The sequence below is a fragment of the Eleginops maclovinus genome, chromosome 5 (assembly GCF_036324505.1).
Source record: "Eleginops maclovinus isolate JMC-PN-2008 ecotype Puerto Natales chromosome 5, JC_Emac_rtc_rv5, whole genome shotgun sequence".
NCBI lineage: Eukaryota > Metazoa > Chordata > Actinopteri > Perciformes > Eleginopidae > Eleginops > Eleginops maclovinus.
Genome location: NC_086353.1, coordinates 12,759,647 through 12,777,769, shown reverse-complemented (window position 1 = coordinate 12,777,769; position 18,123 = coordinate 12,759,647). Strand labels below are relative to the sequence as shown.

Genomic DNA, 18,123 nt, shown 5'->3' with positions numbered 1-18,123 from the left:
TCCTCCGGGGACCGTGACCATCTGTAGAAACTGACACAGAAAGCATCCACTAATTCTGAATTTGTTACCCTAACTTTGTGCCCCCACTTATAACCTTTGTCATCTCCCTTGTAGGAAAACCGGCTGCGGCATCGGTTCAACATCATGGAAGACTACGACAGGCAGCAAGCACCACCTCTGCCCCCCCGCACCAGCTTTGAGAGGACAATCACTGTTGTCCGGGGCAACCGTAGCCTTGGTATGTTCTACGTCTTTCTCATGGTGATGGTGTCTTGGTGTGTGTACGTTGCTGGCATGGCGTTAATAACGCTAATAGCCGGTGGTGATGACGACTACACTGAAGAGGAGAGGTGAAATGATGTGCTCCTCATAATTGAGCGAGGAGATGATTTCTGTGCGTGTGTGTGTCTGTATCTGTGTGTATGTGTTTGTCTGACAGGCTAGTATGGTTGTAAATGGATGGTCAAAGTAATGTGAATGAATATTAAAAAGGAACCTTAAAACCAATGAGTATATCAACATTTTAATACTGATATAAATATTAGTTTTTATACTCTAGTGTTTAGATTATATTGGTTGTTAAATCATGTCAGGGAGTTAACAACGGGGTGTAAGGCGCTCCTGCACTTTGATTTAAGAGCACTGTGCAAAACATAATAAAACAAATGCATTTGTATTCTGGAAACGTGCTCTAATACAGCACTGCACTACTTGTGTATGCTTGAAAGTTTAAAATGATGTTACTTTCCATAGGTAGAGAAAATCGAGGTAATAACCTACATGTAGAGTCTGTGTCACTGCATATTGTTAATATGTATCTGTTAAAAACAGTGTAGGTCTTCCTGGTTTTCTGTACATCCACATGTGGAGGGTTTACAGACTTGTTCTGTGTTAATTTGTCACTTGTCAATTTAAATGCATTCAAATTTAAGGCAATAGTTCGACTTGGGCAGAGTTATGGTTTATATGTTTGAGGCCTGAATATTTGGGATTTTTTATGAGCAATATTTGAAAATAAGTATATCTTTTTGCACTACTTTACATCCTTCCTATTGTTAGGTGCCATGTTCAATTCTATCCATTGTGCAACTATGACTGAATGCCCAATTTTGGAGATGAGACATGCTAAAAGTGTATAGTTTTTAGAGGAGGTTGTTAAAGGAGAAGGTTTGATGGATGATGATGCGCTTTTTTTTCTTGCCTTGCACGTCTAAATACATGAGTATATGCAGCCCGGTTAGAAGTCTTTGTTCCTGAATGGTGTGAACCTATTGCACTTACTGTAAGTTTGTGATGCATTAAGAAGTTCCGTTGAGATCAAAAGAAATATAATTTTATATAGAACCATTAACTATTAAACCATGTTAAGTAGTCTGCAATAGAATAAATGTATTATAATGCAGTGTTGTAGGAAAAAATACCTTTGGATTAAGAGACATTCATCATTATAACTTCAGACTTCCTCTCATGTCTGTTAAATGTCTTCTGTCTGTCTTAGCAGCGTCAGTAGCTGTGTCTCAAAACGATTGTATTCCATGCACTATGATTGTATTGTAATTTGAATGTAATACAAAAAGCAATAAACTATTTATTTGATCAAAAATAAGCACAAAGTAATTTCTTTGACCATTTTCAAATTATGTACGACCATAGTGTTTTGGATGTGTGTAGTCCTCCATTAGGTGTCATGGTAGGGGGCAGACGCTGTATTGTAGACTAGACGTCCTAATTTGTTGTAGCTTTCTGTGTGTGTGTGTGTGTGTGTGTGTGTGTGTGTGTGTGTGTGTGTGTGTGTGTGTGTGTGTGTGTGTGTGTGTGTGTGTGTGTGTGTGTGTGTGTGTGTGTGTGTGCGTGTGCGTGCATGCGCGCGCGCATGTGTGCGTGTGTGATTCCTGATTTACCTACTTCTGCCTGTTTGCATTAATGTAGCGTTCGTGTAATCCGCCTAGCGTCAGTTTTGATAATGCCAAAGTCAGGTGTTTGTGCGACATGCATGTGTTAACCCTCCAGTCACCAGTGCCCTTTGCCCTGTGTGTGTGTGTGTGTGTGTGTGTGTGTGTAGTGTCTGTGGGTGGTGTGGTGTGTGTGTACACCTTAATGCAAGTTTGGCTGAGGTTGATGTAATGCTTTGATGCTTTGTAAATGTCAAGCTTGTGTCGCCGTGTTTGTGTGCTAATCTGCCTAGTGTCTGTCTTGATTATGCCACTGTCAGGTGTTTGTTTGGGCGACTATCTTTCTCTTTGGCACGCATTCAAAGCAGACTTAGCCAATCCTCCACTCACCTGTGCTCGTGTGTGTCTGTGTACGTGTGTGCATGTTGGCAGGGATGTCGGTGAGTGCTATCAAGGACGGCTCAGGCATGCTGGTGCGCAGCATGGTCCAGGGGGGCTCTGTTAGCCAGGATGGCAGGCTGGGGGTGGGCGATGCCATCTTGGCCATCAACAGAGAATCTACCTCCAATCTGACCAACGCCAGGGCCAGAGCCACGCTCCGAAGACACTCTGTCATAGGGCCAGAGATAAGGTGAGGAGCCGGTCACTGTCCAACAGCATTACCATTTGAGAGAGTTTTGCTCTGGGCTGAAAATAGAACAGGTGATGCCTACTGTTACATCACAGTTTAGCTCACACAACTCTATAATAGATCTAATGAGCAGTTTAAAGGATCATTTAGTCGATTTCAAACTGACTTAAAAAAATTTGCAAGGTAATCCATTCCATCCTATCCTCTCCATTATAGAGCTTCCTCTGAATCTCTTCTACTCAAAACTTCAGACTGTGTTCAGACACGCTGGCTGGAAGTGCAGCACTGTGTGCGTCACCCTCTCTACAGTGGCTACAGTGTTGTTTTACATCCCTTTATTATTGCAGAGAAACCCTATGGCGCTGGCGCACCACATGGCATCATCAAGTAGTACAGTCACATCATCACATCATATGCTAATGTTGACAGTAGCAGGAAATAAATTATTTTTTAATTTATTTTTAGCCAAAAGATCTGACTTCATGCAGTGCTGTTACTGGGCCTTTGTCACAGCAGACATTTTACCTTGGCATGTTAGTACATGGCACAGGTGTTGCTAATAACATTAAAGATGGCTTCATTCCTAATAAGTTATGTCTTTCCATCAACGATAGGGACCCTGAAAAGAAAGCAGCTCAAGTCTGTCATCATTAAATTCCTTGTTATACACTGCCTTCTGTGAAAAAGGCCTATGGCTTAAAGACTGTGCACACCCAGATATTTTCACTTATTCTGGCTAATTAGATATCTGCTGAGGCTGGAATTGGGCAGAACTGTTTTGGATTTACAAATCTTAACAGAGTTAGCTTGCTAAACCATCTTGCTTTTTTTTTTTTACTGTACTATAATCTCAATAATATTGGCTGCACTTTCACCATTAGTTAAAGCAATATTAAACATAGGTGTCAGATTGGTAGCTGGCAGTGTGCAAGTTCAAGTATCGAATTTGCGTAGAATTTTTTTTAAATTGAAACTAGGCTACTGTAAAATATATACGAAATATCAGCGGTCTAAAAATCTTACATTTTGTATTTTTAAATGATGCTAATTACGCTATTGGCCATGTGTATACTAATCGGGTTTTAAGATCTTAGGGAATTGAAAATGGGCTCAGAGAGCACAACTAATACCACAAAACAACATTACAGTAACAGCATTAAAGTAGGACATGTGAGTGGCACATTTCACTCTGATTCCAGTAAGATATGTAGCTCAGTGAATTATTATACATTTATATTATGTTTTTCCTAATGTCACAGTTTTAACACATCTTTACTTGAAAGCGAGAAAAACATTTCTTAGTGTAAAGAAAATGTAGAAAGGTCCTATGGGAATGCATTGAACCATAAACCACTGAAGAAAATATTAATTGAATACTGCTCACATTTTCCTAGATGTGTGTGTGACTCGAATGAGTGAGTATTTGTAGATCATAAAAATAAATATGTGCTAGTCACAACCATGACTTTCACAGCATCATCATGTATAAACAATCTCGTCTCACATTGGATCTTCATTACTACCCTGTTTTGACACTGCAGTCATAGTTGACTGAGGCGCTGCAGTAATGTTAAATTAGATTAGATGATGAAATTTTAAAGATGGCCTCAGGGAAAATTGGGTAAATGATTACTTGTTCTAACATCAGCAGTTATGGCTCCACATTGACAATGCTTGTTTGGCTGATTGGAATAGTGTCCCACCTCCACCACCGTGCTGCCCTGCACAACACCCACTCAGTGTCTCTCAACCCCTTTCTCCCTCTTACTCTCTCTCGTTTGGTTTTGCAGGCACACACTAACACACACACACATACACATCCTTTCAATGGTCTAACCTCCAAAAACACCTTTTTCCTGCTATGGGAAATATCTCTGAATAATTCATTGCTCATCTCACCTTGAACAGTGCACTTCTGAATAAAAGAGCGTTTTAAAGAGCCCCTCATAGATGCACGGCACAATACACACAGATGAACACACATATGCAATCTGTCTTGCTCTATCTATGCACACACACACAAACCCGCACACACATGCTCATACTGCCTCCACCTGACAGCACTGCAGACAAACTAACAGAGAGTGGAAGCAAATCAGTGGCTTTAGAAGCTTCAGAATAAGACAGACATAGAAGGGTGAGGGCTTGTTGCTATCAAACTGCCTCTGTTCAGAAACGACAGGCTGTCCACAAGGCTCAGTCACAACAGCTTAGCGTGGAAGACCTCCATATTGAATCTGCCACTATGAGTGGAACAGAGCTCTTCAAGCAGATTCAAACACCACGTCTACTGGTAGTGCTACACAAGAATGGAAGTGGGAGTGTTGGGCTTTAATGACGTCCTTGACACTTTCCCGAATGACATTCTTTAGACCATATTTCTGACAGATCCTGCACATGCAAAACACTCAACTAGTTTGTCTGTCTTGAATCACAAATTGCATCTTGACATTGAAACATGCATTTCTCTCAAATCATTTCATTTTTCTTTTCATCTTCTACCAGCTGCCGCACAAGCAGTGTTATTGGAGTGAGGCACATCTATAATTGAATAGCACTTAAAAACATTTGGCATGTAAGGCAGCAGCCTTAAAGATAGTTGTTGTTTATTGATTGTATTTCAGGTCTCACATTTTTTTAAACAAGTGAATTATTAATTGCTTATCGATAACTAATGAGGATTACAACTGTTCAGCATTATTAAACATTACTTCAGTTATACAGTTATTACTTTCAGTTCTGGTATTTTGTGGTGCATACATTTTTATGATTAAAAACGTGTAAAAAATTAATAAAATAATGAATCAAAAAGTAATACTCTTCCTTGGAGTAAGTCATAACATAATACATCAATAGTTATTTTTACTATTCAAGTGCAGCGCCATTTGTCTCGTTCCTTATCAACGTATTAGTCATTGTTTGTTGATAAAAGTTAAATCAATGTGAGATTTACCAAGTTTTGAAAAAAATCTTGAGTCATATTCATATTTTAAATGTTTTCACCCTTCCCCGACATTTATTTTCCTCCCCGTTTCTTTTCCCTCAGCATAACCTATGTCCCAGCCCATCAGGTGGATGAGTACCGTGGCCGTCTGAATTTACCCCCTCTGGCGTCCATCGCAGCAGACAGCGCCTCCTCCTCACCAACCCTCTCTCCAGAACCTGCCTCGACCCTGGCGAGATCACCAGGTCCAGTCAGAGCTGCAGTTCCAACTCCAGCTTCATACAACCTAAAACCCTTTGCCACAGTCAATTTTAAAGCTGCAGCTCCAGATCCAGCAGCAGTCAGAGGCCCTGCTTCATCCAAAGCTCTTATCAAAGGTCCAGCCGTGGTCCCTACCATAACGCCGGCCCCAGACTCAAGGTAATGTAAGATCCAGAGGTCTCAGACTATAATTTATAGTCACCTAATCCCTACTCAGGCCCCACAGTGCAAGATAAGCCTGCCTCAAGGTTTATGTGACTTCAGGGCTCCAGTTTTATTACGTGTTGATATGTTTGCTGCAGAGAATTCAGACAATGAAATACAGTCTATACATTGTGCCTGTTGTGTGCTCTGTGTGTTCACCTTACAGTTTTGATTTTCATAGCAGCTTGGGTTTTTTATAACTGTAACACATCACTTACTTCAGTTACCCAGGAGCTTAAGTCACACTAATGATCTGAGTTATTATTCAACACTTTAATTAACCGTATCCATGAAGGAAACAATGTGTTTCACTTCAGTATGCAACCAGCTCAATTTGAGTCTCTTCCAGTCCGTATTTTCTCTTCTCCATTCTTCTCTCTGGTAAAGGCAAAGCTTCTCTGAATGTTGAATCTCTGAGTTATTTTTAGCTGTTCGCTTATGGATCTCACTGCTGACTGTCAGCGAAAATGAATTGTTTCGCTTCTGTCTATCCCTGCTTTCGCTCCATCTTCTTGCCTCTGCCTTTCTCCTCCCTCCCTCACTCCCATTTCTCTCTTCAGCCTTTTCTTCACTCTTATCTTACAATATGCTGTCTTTGTGTCTTGCTCTGCTAGACTTCTCTCTTCACTATTTGTGTCCACATCTGTCTCTCATCTTTCCTCTTTTTGGTCTTTTTCTCTTTTCCCCATTTTCCAATCCCCCTTTCCTGGCTGCTCTCTTTCAGCCCTGCTGGAACCATTTGTTCTGCCCTCTTCTGTAACTTAACTGGCTATAGGCTCCTGCTGTGCAGATAGCACCACTATCACTCACCTCCATGGGCTTATTACAGCCCTCCCCCGTTAAATATATTCATGAAAAATGCTTTCCTCCTCTACCTCTTTTTTTTCTCAGTCGCACATACACATTTAAAGAGATACTGTATGTTTCAACACACATGCATTACAACACTACCTTACTGTGAACTCGCTGGCAGAAAATGTGGATTTCAGGTGTTTTTGCTCCTAAAGCAGTAATGAGTTTCAAGGCCTGGCTATATACGTACATCGCTATTGGCCATGTGTCACAGTGTGTCATGACTTTGAAAAATAAAAAAGTATGCTGAAAAATCTTGTTATCTGCAGAAACTTTGCGAGTATGATGTCATGAAATGGTATTTGAGTTTTTGTTCACACATTTTCATAAAATAATTACATTTTGAGCAAAGACAATGATGTTCTGTAATCAACAAATGTTCCATTTAAGATCACACATTGATTTAATATGATTTATGTTTGCATGTATTTTTGCCATCAGTTGGCTGCTTCCAAAACTTCACATGAACAAGAAGGAAGGAAACAAAGAAGGACAGAGTGTGAAGGAGAAAAAGGACAGGAGTAGTGCAGATGGGAAAATATCACAGCTGGAGGTAGAGACAAAGGTGGATGGTAAAGAAGACAGAGAAGATGAGCTTCATTTGCATACCTCAGTTTCTTGGGATCAGCCTAGAAGGTTAGTGAATCAGTGATTTAATTTTTGTGCCCGTTAGATTTTATTTAGATCTTCCATTCTTCTGCCTCTTTTTTTCAAAACTCTGCCCATGATTCCTTTTTATTCTTTCTCTGCCAGAGAAGGCTTACTAAAATCCTAGTTTGCTCGAGTTATGTTCACAGCGGGGGAGAGCAGCACAGAGCAGACTAAACATGCTCATATTTCTCAGGCCTAGAGAAACTGTTTTTTCAGAACCTGTATCCAACTGAGATCAATCACATAAACCACATTGTATGCAAAGACCAGCTTTTGTGTGAGTCTCACTTGCAGGTTTAATATTAATTTGTTTTGACTTAATATTTAATAAACTCTATCCGCTGTGGATAGAGACTGAAAGATTAAAAACACAGCCACTGGTTTCATTCTCTTTCTTATGAATTAGTGCAGTAATGTTTCATACCATGTAGATCTCCATCCCTTCATCAGGCGTTCAGAGCACATTCATTAATCATCACTGCCATGCATGGAGGCCATTCTGCTCTACAATATGTATGAATGTTTCTTATATTCTGCTTTGTGCTCTAGTGTGCGGTTGACTCGAACACCAGGTCAGTCCCTGGGTATCAGCATAATGGGAGGCAGAGGCATGGGCCGGAGACTGAGCAGTGGAGAGATGATGAGGGGAGTATTCATCAAGCACATCAGCCCTGACAGCCCGGCAACACATAATGGCACCCTCCAGACTGGAGACAGGATACTAGAGGTCGGTGTGTGTGTATGAGTGTTTGTTTGTGTGCCTATTCTGTGGGTATTTTCATTGTAGAGATAGAGAAGGACACACTGGTTTAAATTCCAGGAAGTGTGTGTGTGTGTGTGTGGGTGTGTGTGTGTGTGTGTGTGTGTGTGTGTGTGTGTGTGTGTGTGTGTGTGTGTGTTGAATGAGCATGGGTTCATAATATGCTGTATACATTTAGTCCGTTTACTGTGGCCACATGTGCAGCACTCTGGTATTTGAAGTACAGTATATGAAAGATGATGATATACAGACTTAATAACCAATCTTATTATAAGTCCAAGATGTTATACAATGCAAAACACACACCTCCATGCCACACACAGGTGCAATAGATTTTCACACAAACTAGGTAGTGCATGTGTGTCTCTTGCCAACATATATTGGAATTACGAAACTAATCTTTAAAAGGACATTCATTCAATCCTAATCCCTAGAAATAAATCCTGTGAGACATCTTATTTAACACTATTTGACCATTAAACATGAGAAAACTTACCATTAGACCTCAGATCTGGCTATATAGTTTGTATAGTAGATATCTCTTTATGTATGTGCTTGTGTAAGGTCATTGTAGATTATGTCTTCATTGCAGGTTTGCCTTAGAATGAAAATTAGATTTACAGGATTGACACATCATTATGATTTCTAGATTTTTTTTTTAAAGGTCATTTTCAACTAAATTATCCTTTTGTCTGATAATTGCCGTATTTTGACTTGGCCAAGGTGTGTGGTGTGGACCTACGAGATGCAAGCCATGAGCAGGCTGTGGAGGCCATCCGCCGGGCCCGAGACTCTGTGGTCTTCCTGGTCCAGTCTGGGCTGCAAAGATCTCAGGTACTGCATCTCGGAAAACAGTCAAACTAAAATGAACTCAATGATACTCAAGTACGATTGCATAATATTCTGTTTCGTTTACGTCTATTGAGATCCCAGATTATTTTCACACTGAATCTTAATACTTAGTAAGTGCTAACAAAAGGTGCAGTTTATATTTTGTTGGACAACTCGATCAGAAGTTTCAGCAATGTTTGCGTGGGAGTTTTTGGCTTTACAATATGATGTGTGCACAAAGCTTGTTAAACAAACAATTATTTGACTGAAACCCTTTCTAGTATAACATATTGGATGCATCGTTTGAAGCATCTGCAGTGTGTTTCATAAAGATATTCACCTGCCTTCTCTACATTTTGTGTTTTCGCCCACAGTCCCCTATGCTTGCCAACCACGAGAGACTAACTACACAGTGTAATGCACACAGCAGCAAGGTAACACTGCTCTACCAGATGGCTTAGGCTGTACATTCTCTCTCTCAAAATATACTCCAGCTTTGAGATAAGTAATGCATAGTGGATGGGGTATATAAATATGTATATATATATATATATAAATATATAAATTCAAAAAGCAGTCCGTATTTATTTGTTTTAAAGGATGTGACTGCTACTTTGGTTTTCACTTTAACAGATGACACGCTGTGAAACCATTTTTGTGTCAGTTTGTGTTCCCACACAGTTACTGATGTTTGGCTGACTGTGGCTGTGTTGTATAGAGAATGGTATACTGTATATGCACTATTTTTATACATAGAGTGATGAGTCATTAACGCCTACTTGGTATTCTAAAATGAATCGAGGTTTTTGAGAAGAGTTTTTAGTATTTTTTTGAGGGGTAAAATATTTGTTTGCCCTCATGATTGTAGGAAGCAGAGACTCTCAATCTGTTCCTTAGTGTTTCCCCTACAAACCCCTTCACTCCCACCCCCTTTAAGGTTGGTACATTGATGTTTGTGTGCGGTGTGTTTGCGCATGTTATCATGGGTATGCAGCATCTTAAAAGACTTGCATTAGCATTTGCACTAAACCAACTTCCCAAAACTTAATTAACATGCTTATTTGTAGATAGAACCCTTGTAGTTCAAAGTCCCTTGCAGATACCTTGTTTGTTTAAACCCTTTGTTTTTCTCTTTGGTGGAGATGCATAACTCTCTAAATAGACAGCATATCCTTTTGAAGTTATTTTTCAATTCACTTGTAAGTTGGTTACAAAATAATGCATGATTCTGGTCAACTTTCATGTTATTTTAAGCCAACAGTCAGTTTATCCCACGGCTACATCAAGCACACTGAACAAGCCTCAGGGGTGCTTCAACTCATGCCCAAAGGACCCCTGAGGCATCTCTAACCCTGCCTGTTTAATAATGCAAAACTTCTCCCAAGGTACCTTCGACAACATCCAATAAAACGGATCGGAGGAGCCCCATAACTTTCCCAACACCAATTACAGTGGCAGCTGCAGATGAGGGCGATACTGGCAGGAGTAAGTCTCCATTATAAAAACGTCACAAACACTTTGATAGGAATCCCTTAAAGCCCCCAGAAAAAGGACCTTTGTGGCATTTTTAGTGTAGTTGCCACTTTCACACAGTGCAGGTCACGTGATGGGCCCTATGGCTTAGAGACTTTGTTACACATTTTAATTACAAAAGAAAAAGCTGTAAAACTCAAACAAAAATATCAGATTTTCACCATGCAAATGTATTTAAAGGTCTTTTTTTTTTTAAAGCTCTCAAGCTGTTTATTTCCATGGCATTCACATATGGAGCTTCTTGGCCATGTTCATACATTAGTGAGAATACATTATGAGCCAAGAATGCAAAAGCCTGAATAATTGTGTTTCTCTACGGTATGTTTGGGAGTGCAACTTTGGTTTGCGTTTGTCTTTTAGCTTTCATTATTTCATTCTTTGGCATAAAAAAAACTGTTATTCAAGTTATATGCATTCATAATTTTGCTTCATTCCCTTATTGTGAAATGCCCTGTTGAGTTTTTTGTAAACAAAGTTTTGTGTTTACACTCAGTTTTACTCATCAAGATGCTTTGTGCATATTTTTGATGTATAGCAAATGGGTCAAAATATTATTTTCCTCATAAAAAAATGTTTAGGCAGATTTTCTTAAAAGTTTGTCTTGGAACATTACTGTAACCTTAAGATCAATAAAATCATTGATCCATAGTGCTTATAGCGGTAAAAAACAAACAAACAAAAAACAGGGTACACTTGAGGGAGTTTATATGATCCTGCTTATTCACACATATGTAAATATGAGTCATTCAGATATTTATGAGCACAGGTTAATAATACACATGTACACAGACATATTCACACACTCAAACATGCTCCTTTAGGCTTCCTCTACACATGTCACGGGGAACATGTAGCATTCCACCCTTTTGTTTTGCTTACAAAACATATTTTTCTCCTTGTTAACTGTTTTTCACTTCTAGTAAAGATGCTTCAGCGTTACGGCAGCTTGTCAGGAAAGCTCCAAATGATCGAGCTGGAGAAGGACCCCGCTGCTTGCGGTCTTGGGATCAGTCTCTCCGGAAACCAGGATGGTTCCAGGGCCCGCATGAGCGTCCATGTGGCAGAAATTGACCCGCAAGGACCTGCTGGTTTAGATGGTAGGATATGCGTTGGAGACGAGCTACTCGAGGTAAGGATAAATGTTTAATGGGAACAGTAAGATAATCAGTTAGGAGGGTTGACATTTACACATTTTTGGGGGACAAGAAAGGCTTGGTGTCCTAGAGAGAGAAAATCTCACAGTTAAAACTGAGAGCAGCAGAAAAGAGAGCTGTGGGTTGGAGTCATGGATCAGTAGAGAGTGTTGAGTGGCTGCACAGTAGATTTATCAGACAAATTACCATTTGAAGGATGGCTGGTCCTGGGCTGGATTTCTAGCAATGAGCAACCGTGTAATAGAGATGATGAGGGAAATCGAGGTAGAGGAGAGGCGGATGGCTGAGAGGGGCCGGGTAGTCAGAAGAAGATGGCAGAAAGGCAGATTTATGTGGCGGTGAATGGGATAACGAGAGAAAAGGCTGAGATGGCAGTACATGATGTGAATTATTTTTCCAGATCAACGGTCAGATCTTGTATGGCCGAAGTCAACAGAACGCCTCCACCATCATCAATAACGCTCCATCGAAAGTCAAGATCATTCTCATCAGGTAAGATGAAGAGATTTTTTCTGATGGCATTTGCATTTCTCACAAACTTAACCAAACATGATGTCAGTGTCTGATGTTCAGCTCAGGAATTACATCAGATCTGTCTTCTTTCACTAGAAATAAATCAGCCCAGGGTCAAACATCGCAGGGATCAACAATAGAGTGCGAGGACACAGTCGACTCCCATGCAGACTCTACAGAGTGTGAAGGATTACCCAGAGACATTCAGCACATCATCTTACCTCAGGTGCATTACTTTCAGTTATTCCAGCTTCACATATCTTGAGAGCTCAAAGGTACCAGTTGGCTGACTCCCACATCGTTGTATATGATGGCACAGATACAGATTTTATACACAGCACTGCTATAAGCTTTACTTATTCAAGAGTTTGTCTTTTCCTTATTTCGATCTTTCTCCAGGATCACGTAGGTCTTGGTCTTTGCCTGGCAGAGGGGGATGCCAGGGATGGAGTGGTAGTCAGGTCCCTGGTCCGGGACAGCACTGCCAGTAAGGTGTGACATCTCCAGTTATATCATCATACATCTTATTTGATCCTCTTTTACCTGTAGTGTGTATAAATCACCGTCATCATTTAACATGCAAACGAGTGTCCAGATTGTTAAGTTATATTATTAGATTATTATTTCTGATCCACTGATGTGTATGCAGTTTTAGCCAGTTACTATAGCCAGTTTTAACAAATGTATTTGTTTGTTTGTTGGGTGGTTAAGGTAAGGCATCATATTTAAAACTTTGTTGAATTTTTTCCTCATATAATCCTTTGAAGGTTAATATATCTTACGGGAAAAAAACTGGTGGAGTAAAAAGTGCAATGTTTGCCTCAAAGGTGTAGCCAAATTGAAGTATAGAGTAGAACAAAATGAGCATTCTCAAGCAAATAACAAAAAGTTGAGTAAATGTACTTTGTTAAGATTCACCACTGCATTTTTCATATTTCACAAAATGTCCTAAATATATTCCAGAATGTTGTCAAATATTACTATCTATATACTCAGGATATTCTGTTTTCTATCATGAAATAGTCACCCTACAACACACACTTTTGAGTTATACCAGTGCATCCATCATTCCTCAATGGCCTGACTTAAGGCTTGAGGAATGATGGATGCAATGAGAAAAACAGTGGAGTAATAATCACCACTGTACAACATACGGTATGCTGCAGTGAACTGTGATGTGAAGGCTGTAGTCTCTTGGTATTTCTGGTTTCTAATATTAATACTACATTAATATAAACATTAGCAACCTTGAGATAATGGTTGTCATGTTTTAAAAGTGATGTCGTCATGCACTAATAGGCTTTCATGTAGGGCTCCAGGCAACAGTAATTCAGAATTTTTTTTCCAGAGGGTGTATTTGATTTTTAATCTAACTTCCTCTCCATTGTTCTGCTGCATCTTTTTGCTCACATTCCATTTTTATTCATGTTGATGTCTGGGTGCAGGATGGCAGGATGAAGGTTGGAGACCGAATCATAGCAGTGGGTGATGAACCTGTCGCAGGACTGTCAGTGGAAAAGGTACACACACACACACACACACACACACACACACACACACACACACACACACAAGGTCGAGCTGATGTAATGATCTATGACTTGCTTGTTTTCTCTGTATTCAGGTGTCCAGTTTGATTCTCAAACACCGGGTCACTGTCAAACTCTCCATCAGCTGCTCCAAGAATCTCTCCCCCTCTCCTTCTCATCCTCCCTGGTCATCTAATTCCCCTGCCTCTCTCTCCCCCGATTCTCTACCTGTTTCCTTCTCTTCATCACTCAAATCCATGCAGACCTCTACCACCGGGCGTTCAGATTGGCCATTATCAGCTCCCACAACTTCGGACTCCATGAGCTGCCCTGTTTTGCCTGGCACGGAGACCACCATAGAGTTTTGTAAAGAAAATGTAGGCCTTGGTCTCAGCATCGTAGGAGGATGTGACACTCTGCTGGTGAGAACAGCTAATTGAAAGTGTTTCATTCAACTCATGTGAATCATAATTGACACAATCGATGCATCTGTACAGGAATTATGAGTGTAAGTTTTATTGTGAAACACTAAACGTTTAATGCTTTTTAAATGTAGCGAAATTGGTTTATCTGTAATACATGTTTCTGGTTTTCCACTAGGGGGCAGTAATAATCCATGAAGTAAATTATGGAGGAGCAGCACAGAGAGATGGAAGGCTGCAGGCTGGAGACCAGATACTAGAGGTAATATGGCACACAAACAAATCTATTAATTTGACTGAATCAGTACCTGATTTTAGTCTGTATCTCAAGCAGTAGTGATTAAATGACATTACATTTAATTGACTATTTTGTATCATTTTGTTGTTAACTTCTGATATCAATATAACAGATGATAAATGTTGTTCAGTTTATTTAAGACAACACACATTAGCTAACATTTCTTTGAATGTACCAGTGTTACCACGGTTTTGAATTACTGCCATAAAACAATATGATGGTGAAATAAAGACAAAATATATATGCATGCTCAAGGGGGTGAACAAGTCATGCAGAGCAACAGTAAAGTGTTGATTGGTTGAGGCAAATACATGTTTATAGATTGATGCCATGGCCTTCCATAAAGCCATCAATTGTGATAACACATTGCTTGACATTATTTGGAAAAATCTGCTGTATGTGATGTACAAATGCCGTTTCTTCTTACCTCCTGCCTCACTGTCGCACCTTTCAGGTAAATGGTATAGACCTGCGACAGGCCACTCACGATGAGGCCATTGGTGTGCTGCGACTCACAACCCAGTGCGTTCGCCTGTGTGTCTTCAGACATCAGGAGGCCTACAGCGAGGAGGACCTGTGGGACGTCTTTAGCCTCGAGCTGAGGACTCGTCCTGGAGAGGGGCTAGGGTTCACCACAGTGGGAAAGAGGTAGTTATTCTTATAGTTGTTTAACAAACTAGGAAAATCAAAGCTATTTATCAAATTACATTTATTTGCTAACTTCTAAGGCCTATACCCAGTTAGAGGTCAGGTACTCTGTTGCATCAGGGAACATTATTGTAAAAAAGATGGATACATAATTCAATAAGTCAATAATAAATCAAGTGTGACGTTATGCGAAACGGAATTACAAAGGTCACATAATTCAGTCTGCAAGTGTGGAACAGACACAGTGTTTGACCTCTGTTTTCCCTCAACAGTAATGACACGGGCATCTTTGTGTCAGATATCATCAGAGGAGGCATAGCAGATTCAGATGGCAGGTTGTTGCTAGGTGACCAGATTCTGTCAATCAATGGGGAGGATGTCCGTGCAGCATCGCAGGAACATGCACACAAGCTTCTACAGGTCTGACACATTCACACTATCACATACAAAGTTAAAGAAGAGGATTATAGATTCTTTTTCAAAGATCCATCATCTTATGTGAGATGTGTCACTTGTCTCTCAGAGTTGCAGTGAAGCTTTCCACCTGGAAGTGGCTCGTTTTAAAGCAGGACTGCAGTACTCAAAGCAGAGTCTGGTAAGCTGTTTCCTGTGGCTCTCTGTGTCTGTATTATTCAACTATTACTTTCTTGCAGTATTTTAACAGTAGCACTTTGTGAATCTAGGAGTACTATAAGTTGTGTTTTACCCAGAGTGAAGACTCTGACTGTTCAACCCTGACCCCACCAAGTGGATGTGATGCTTCCCTTGGCCACCGGAGGGAGGCAGATAATAAGACAGGGAGCTACTGTGAGTTGTGCTTGTGAAAGCATATCTTTATTGACTCTTGTGGTTCAATCACAATTTACTTTGAGTGGAAACTGTGAACATCTCTAAGCCTGTATAATGATATATCTCCAACAGCTTTTCAGCACTTCCCTGAGACAAGAACAGTAATAATACAAAAGGTAAGGCATACAATCTCAAACATGTTTTTCTTTCTAGTGCCCAAGACATTTGGAGACTTTAATACTTCAATTGTTCATCTATATATGTTTTACATAGCTGGTATATCATTCTCATCACACCCAAGATCTTTTTTTATTTTACTTCCAATAACAAACTCCAAATCAAAGATATAAATAGCTTTACTGCTTATCTCAAGTGCAGTCTGCCATGTGATTCACTGAAATGGTCTACTGTGTGTGTGTGTGTGTGTGTGTGTGTGTGTGTGTGTGTGTGTGTGTGTGTGTGTGTGTGTGTGTGTGTGTGTGTGTGTGTGTGTGTGTGTGTGTGTGTGTGTGTGTGTGTGTGTGTGTGTGTGTGTGTGTGTGTGTGTGTGTGTGTGTGTGATCACAACAGGGTCCATGTGACTCCCTGGGCATCAGTGTAGCAGGAGGAATGGGCAGTCCCCATGACAACGTACCTCTTTTTATTGCTTCCATGGATACCAATGGATTGGCTGCCAAAACTCGGCAATTACAGGTAGGGGGAGGGGGGGGGGAATTCTGCCTCTTTAAAAACATGTTAGACATATTCAAATGTATAGAGAGGACGTCTCAGTTGTACAATAGGAAAAGCATTCTACCAAAAGCACTATAATAAATAATGAATGTTCCATAAATCAATAAAATGTCCTTGCAAATATTGAAGTGCAAGCTTGTGTGTCGTTCAGCTAGGAGACAGGATCCTCAGTATCAATGACGTGTCCATAGAGGGAATGACTCATGTCCAAGCTGGACTCCTGCTGAACACGGTCACAGGAACCATCAGTCTGCAGGTAATGTCACAGACAGTGAAACATGCAGCAGTTAATCTATAAAGCCTATAAGGCACTAGATTGTGAACATTTTTCTATTATGTCATCTCCTTATTATCAGTGTTTTCCTGTGCGAACATGATACTGTATTTCTAGGACAATACTGTGTCTGACACTGATTTCCAGTGTTTGTCTTTATGTTAAGAAGCCTCTGGAAGAAATGTTGCTGCAAGGGGAAAAAATAACAAATGGAGCTGGATTTTAGTTCTTGACAAGTACATTGTGTGAAAAAAAAAACACATCAAAAGCTTTTAGATTTGTCTTGCTCTTCTGTATTCACGTAGTTACAGGATGACAGTGTTTAAACAGCAGAAGTTTATCAGATAAGTGTAGTGAGATTGAGTGTGCGTGCCTGTTTTTCTAGGTGTCAGCAGGTTCTGGTGGGTGGAGAACAAATGACCACACTGATATGCATGCGCGGTCTTCAGGCCAGCCCAGCACCCTGCCCCGCTCTCATAACAACCTCAGGTATGAAGCAGTAACCTGCTGTTGTACTTTATGATCTTACTTTGGCTCCCTTCTGGTTTATTCACCGAATAAGGAAAAAGGCATACCACAGTTCCCCAGACTATAATGAGAGAGTGCAACCACTGTGTGAGAATTGAGACAAATGTACTTTTGGACCGATTGAGCTGCAGTGTTTCCTGTGATTGGTAATTTGCTGTTAGATTGATTGTTTTTCTAGGAAATGTTCTGCTTCACCAAAAACATTATTGAGTTTTTTAACCACTTATTAAAGTCAGTGACACATTTTAAGATACTGCAAAAGCTCTGATAAATTCAGTAAATGAAGTCAATTTACAAAAATAATTATTTATAACCCTAGGTCGGCTACTGAATTGTTGGTACACTTTGGTTTTGAAAAAACTCTTCAATACTTCTCAGATTCCTCACATTTAAACATTTTTAAAAACAATTCAAACACACACACACACACACAGCATAATTTAGAGCAGAGCTAGAGCATGGCCTGCAACACACCTCCATTGTTCTTCTTCCTATTACCTGCAGTGCTCGCGCCTATAACACCATCTCTCTAGAGAGGGGTTCCTCAGGCCTCGGCTTCAGCATCGTAGGAGGGTTCAGCAGCCCTCACGGAGACCTGCCAATCTACGTTAAAACTGTCTTCAACAAGGTGAGAGAACATCCTTGGGGGGGAAATATCTTTCATGGGGATCCTTGTT

General features: G+C 40.3%; 1 protein-coding gene across 1 annotated transcript in view; it reads left to right on the top strand.

Moving 5' to 3' along the window:
• si:dkey-92j12.5 (multiple PDZ domain protein) overlaps nt 1–18,123 on the top strand; it is a 33,468-nt gene that overhangs the window by 12,104 nt on the left and 3,241 nt on the right. The window contains exons 19-43 of the mRNA XM_063883596.1: nt 115–238; nt 2,325–2,523; nt 5,570–5,887; nt 7,226–7,420; nt 7,985–8,162; nt 8,919–9,029; nt 9,401–9,460; nt 9,895–9,963; nt 10,412–10,511; nt 11,480–11,688; nt 12,114–12,205; nt 12,323–12,452; nt 12,626–12,718; nt 13,672–13,746; nt 13,851–14,177; nt 14,356–14,439; nt 14,930–15,123; nt 15,396–15,543; nt 15,647–15,718; nt 15,834–15,930; nt 16,045–16,088; nt 16,483–16,605; nt 16,796–16,900; nt 17,304–17,407; nt 17,951–18,074. Coding sequence (XP_063739666.1) covers nt 115–238; nt 2,325–2,523; nt 5,570–5,887; nt 7,226–7,420; nt 7,985–8,162; nt 8,919–9,029; nt 9,401–9,460; nt 9,895–9,963; nt 10,412–10,511; nt 11,480–11,688; nt 12,114–12,205; nt 12,323–12,452; nt 12,626–12,718; nt 13,672–13,746; nt 13,851–14,177; nt 14,356–14,439; nt 14,930–15,123; nt 15,396–15,543; nt 15,647–15,718; nt 15,834–15,930; nt 16,045–16,088; nt 16,483–16,605; nt 16,796–16,900; nt 17,304–17,407; nt 17,951–18,074 — 3,375 coding nt within the window. The remainder of the gene's footprint in view (nt 1–114; nt 239–2,324; nt 2,524–5,569; nt 5,888–7,225; nt 7,421–7,984; nt 8,163–8,918; nt 9,030–9,400; nt 9,461–9,894; nt 9,964–10,411; nt 10,512–11,479; nt 11,689–12,113; nt 12,206–12,322; nt 12,453–12,625; nt 12,719–13,671; nt 13,747–13,850; nt 14,178–14,355; nt 14,440–14,929; nt 15,124–15,395; nt 15,544–15,646; nt 15,719–15,833; nt 15,931–16,044; nt 16,089–16,482; nt 16,606–16,795; nt 16,901–17,303; nt 17,408–17,950; nt 18,075–18,123) is intronic.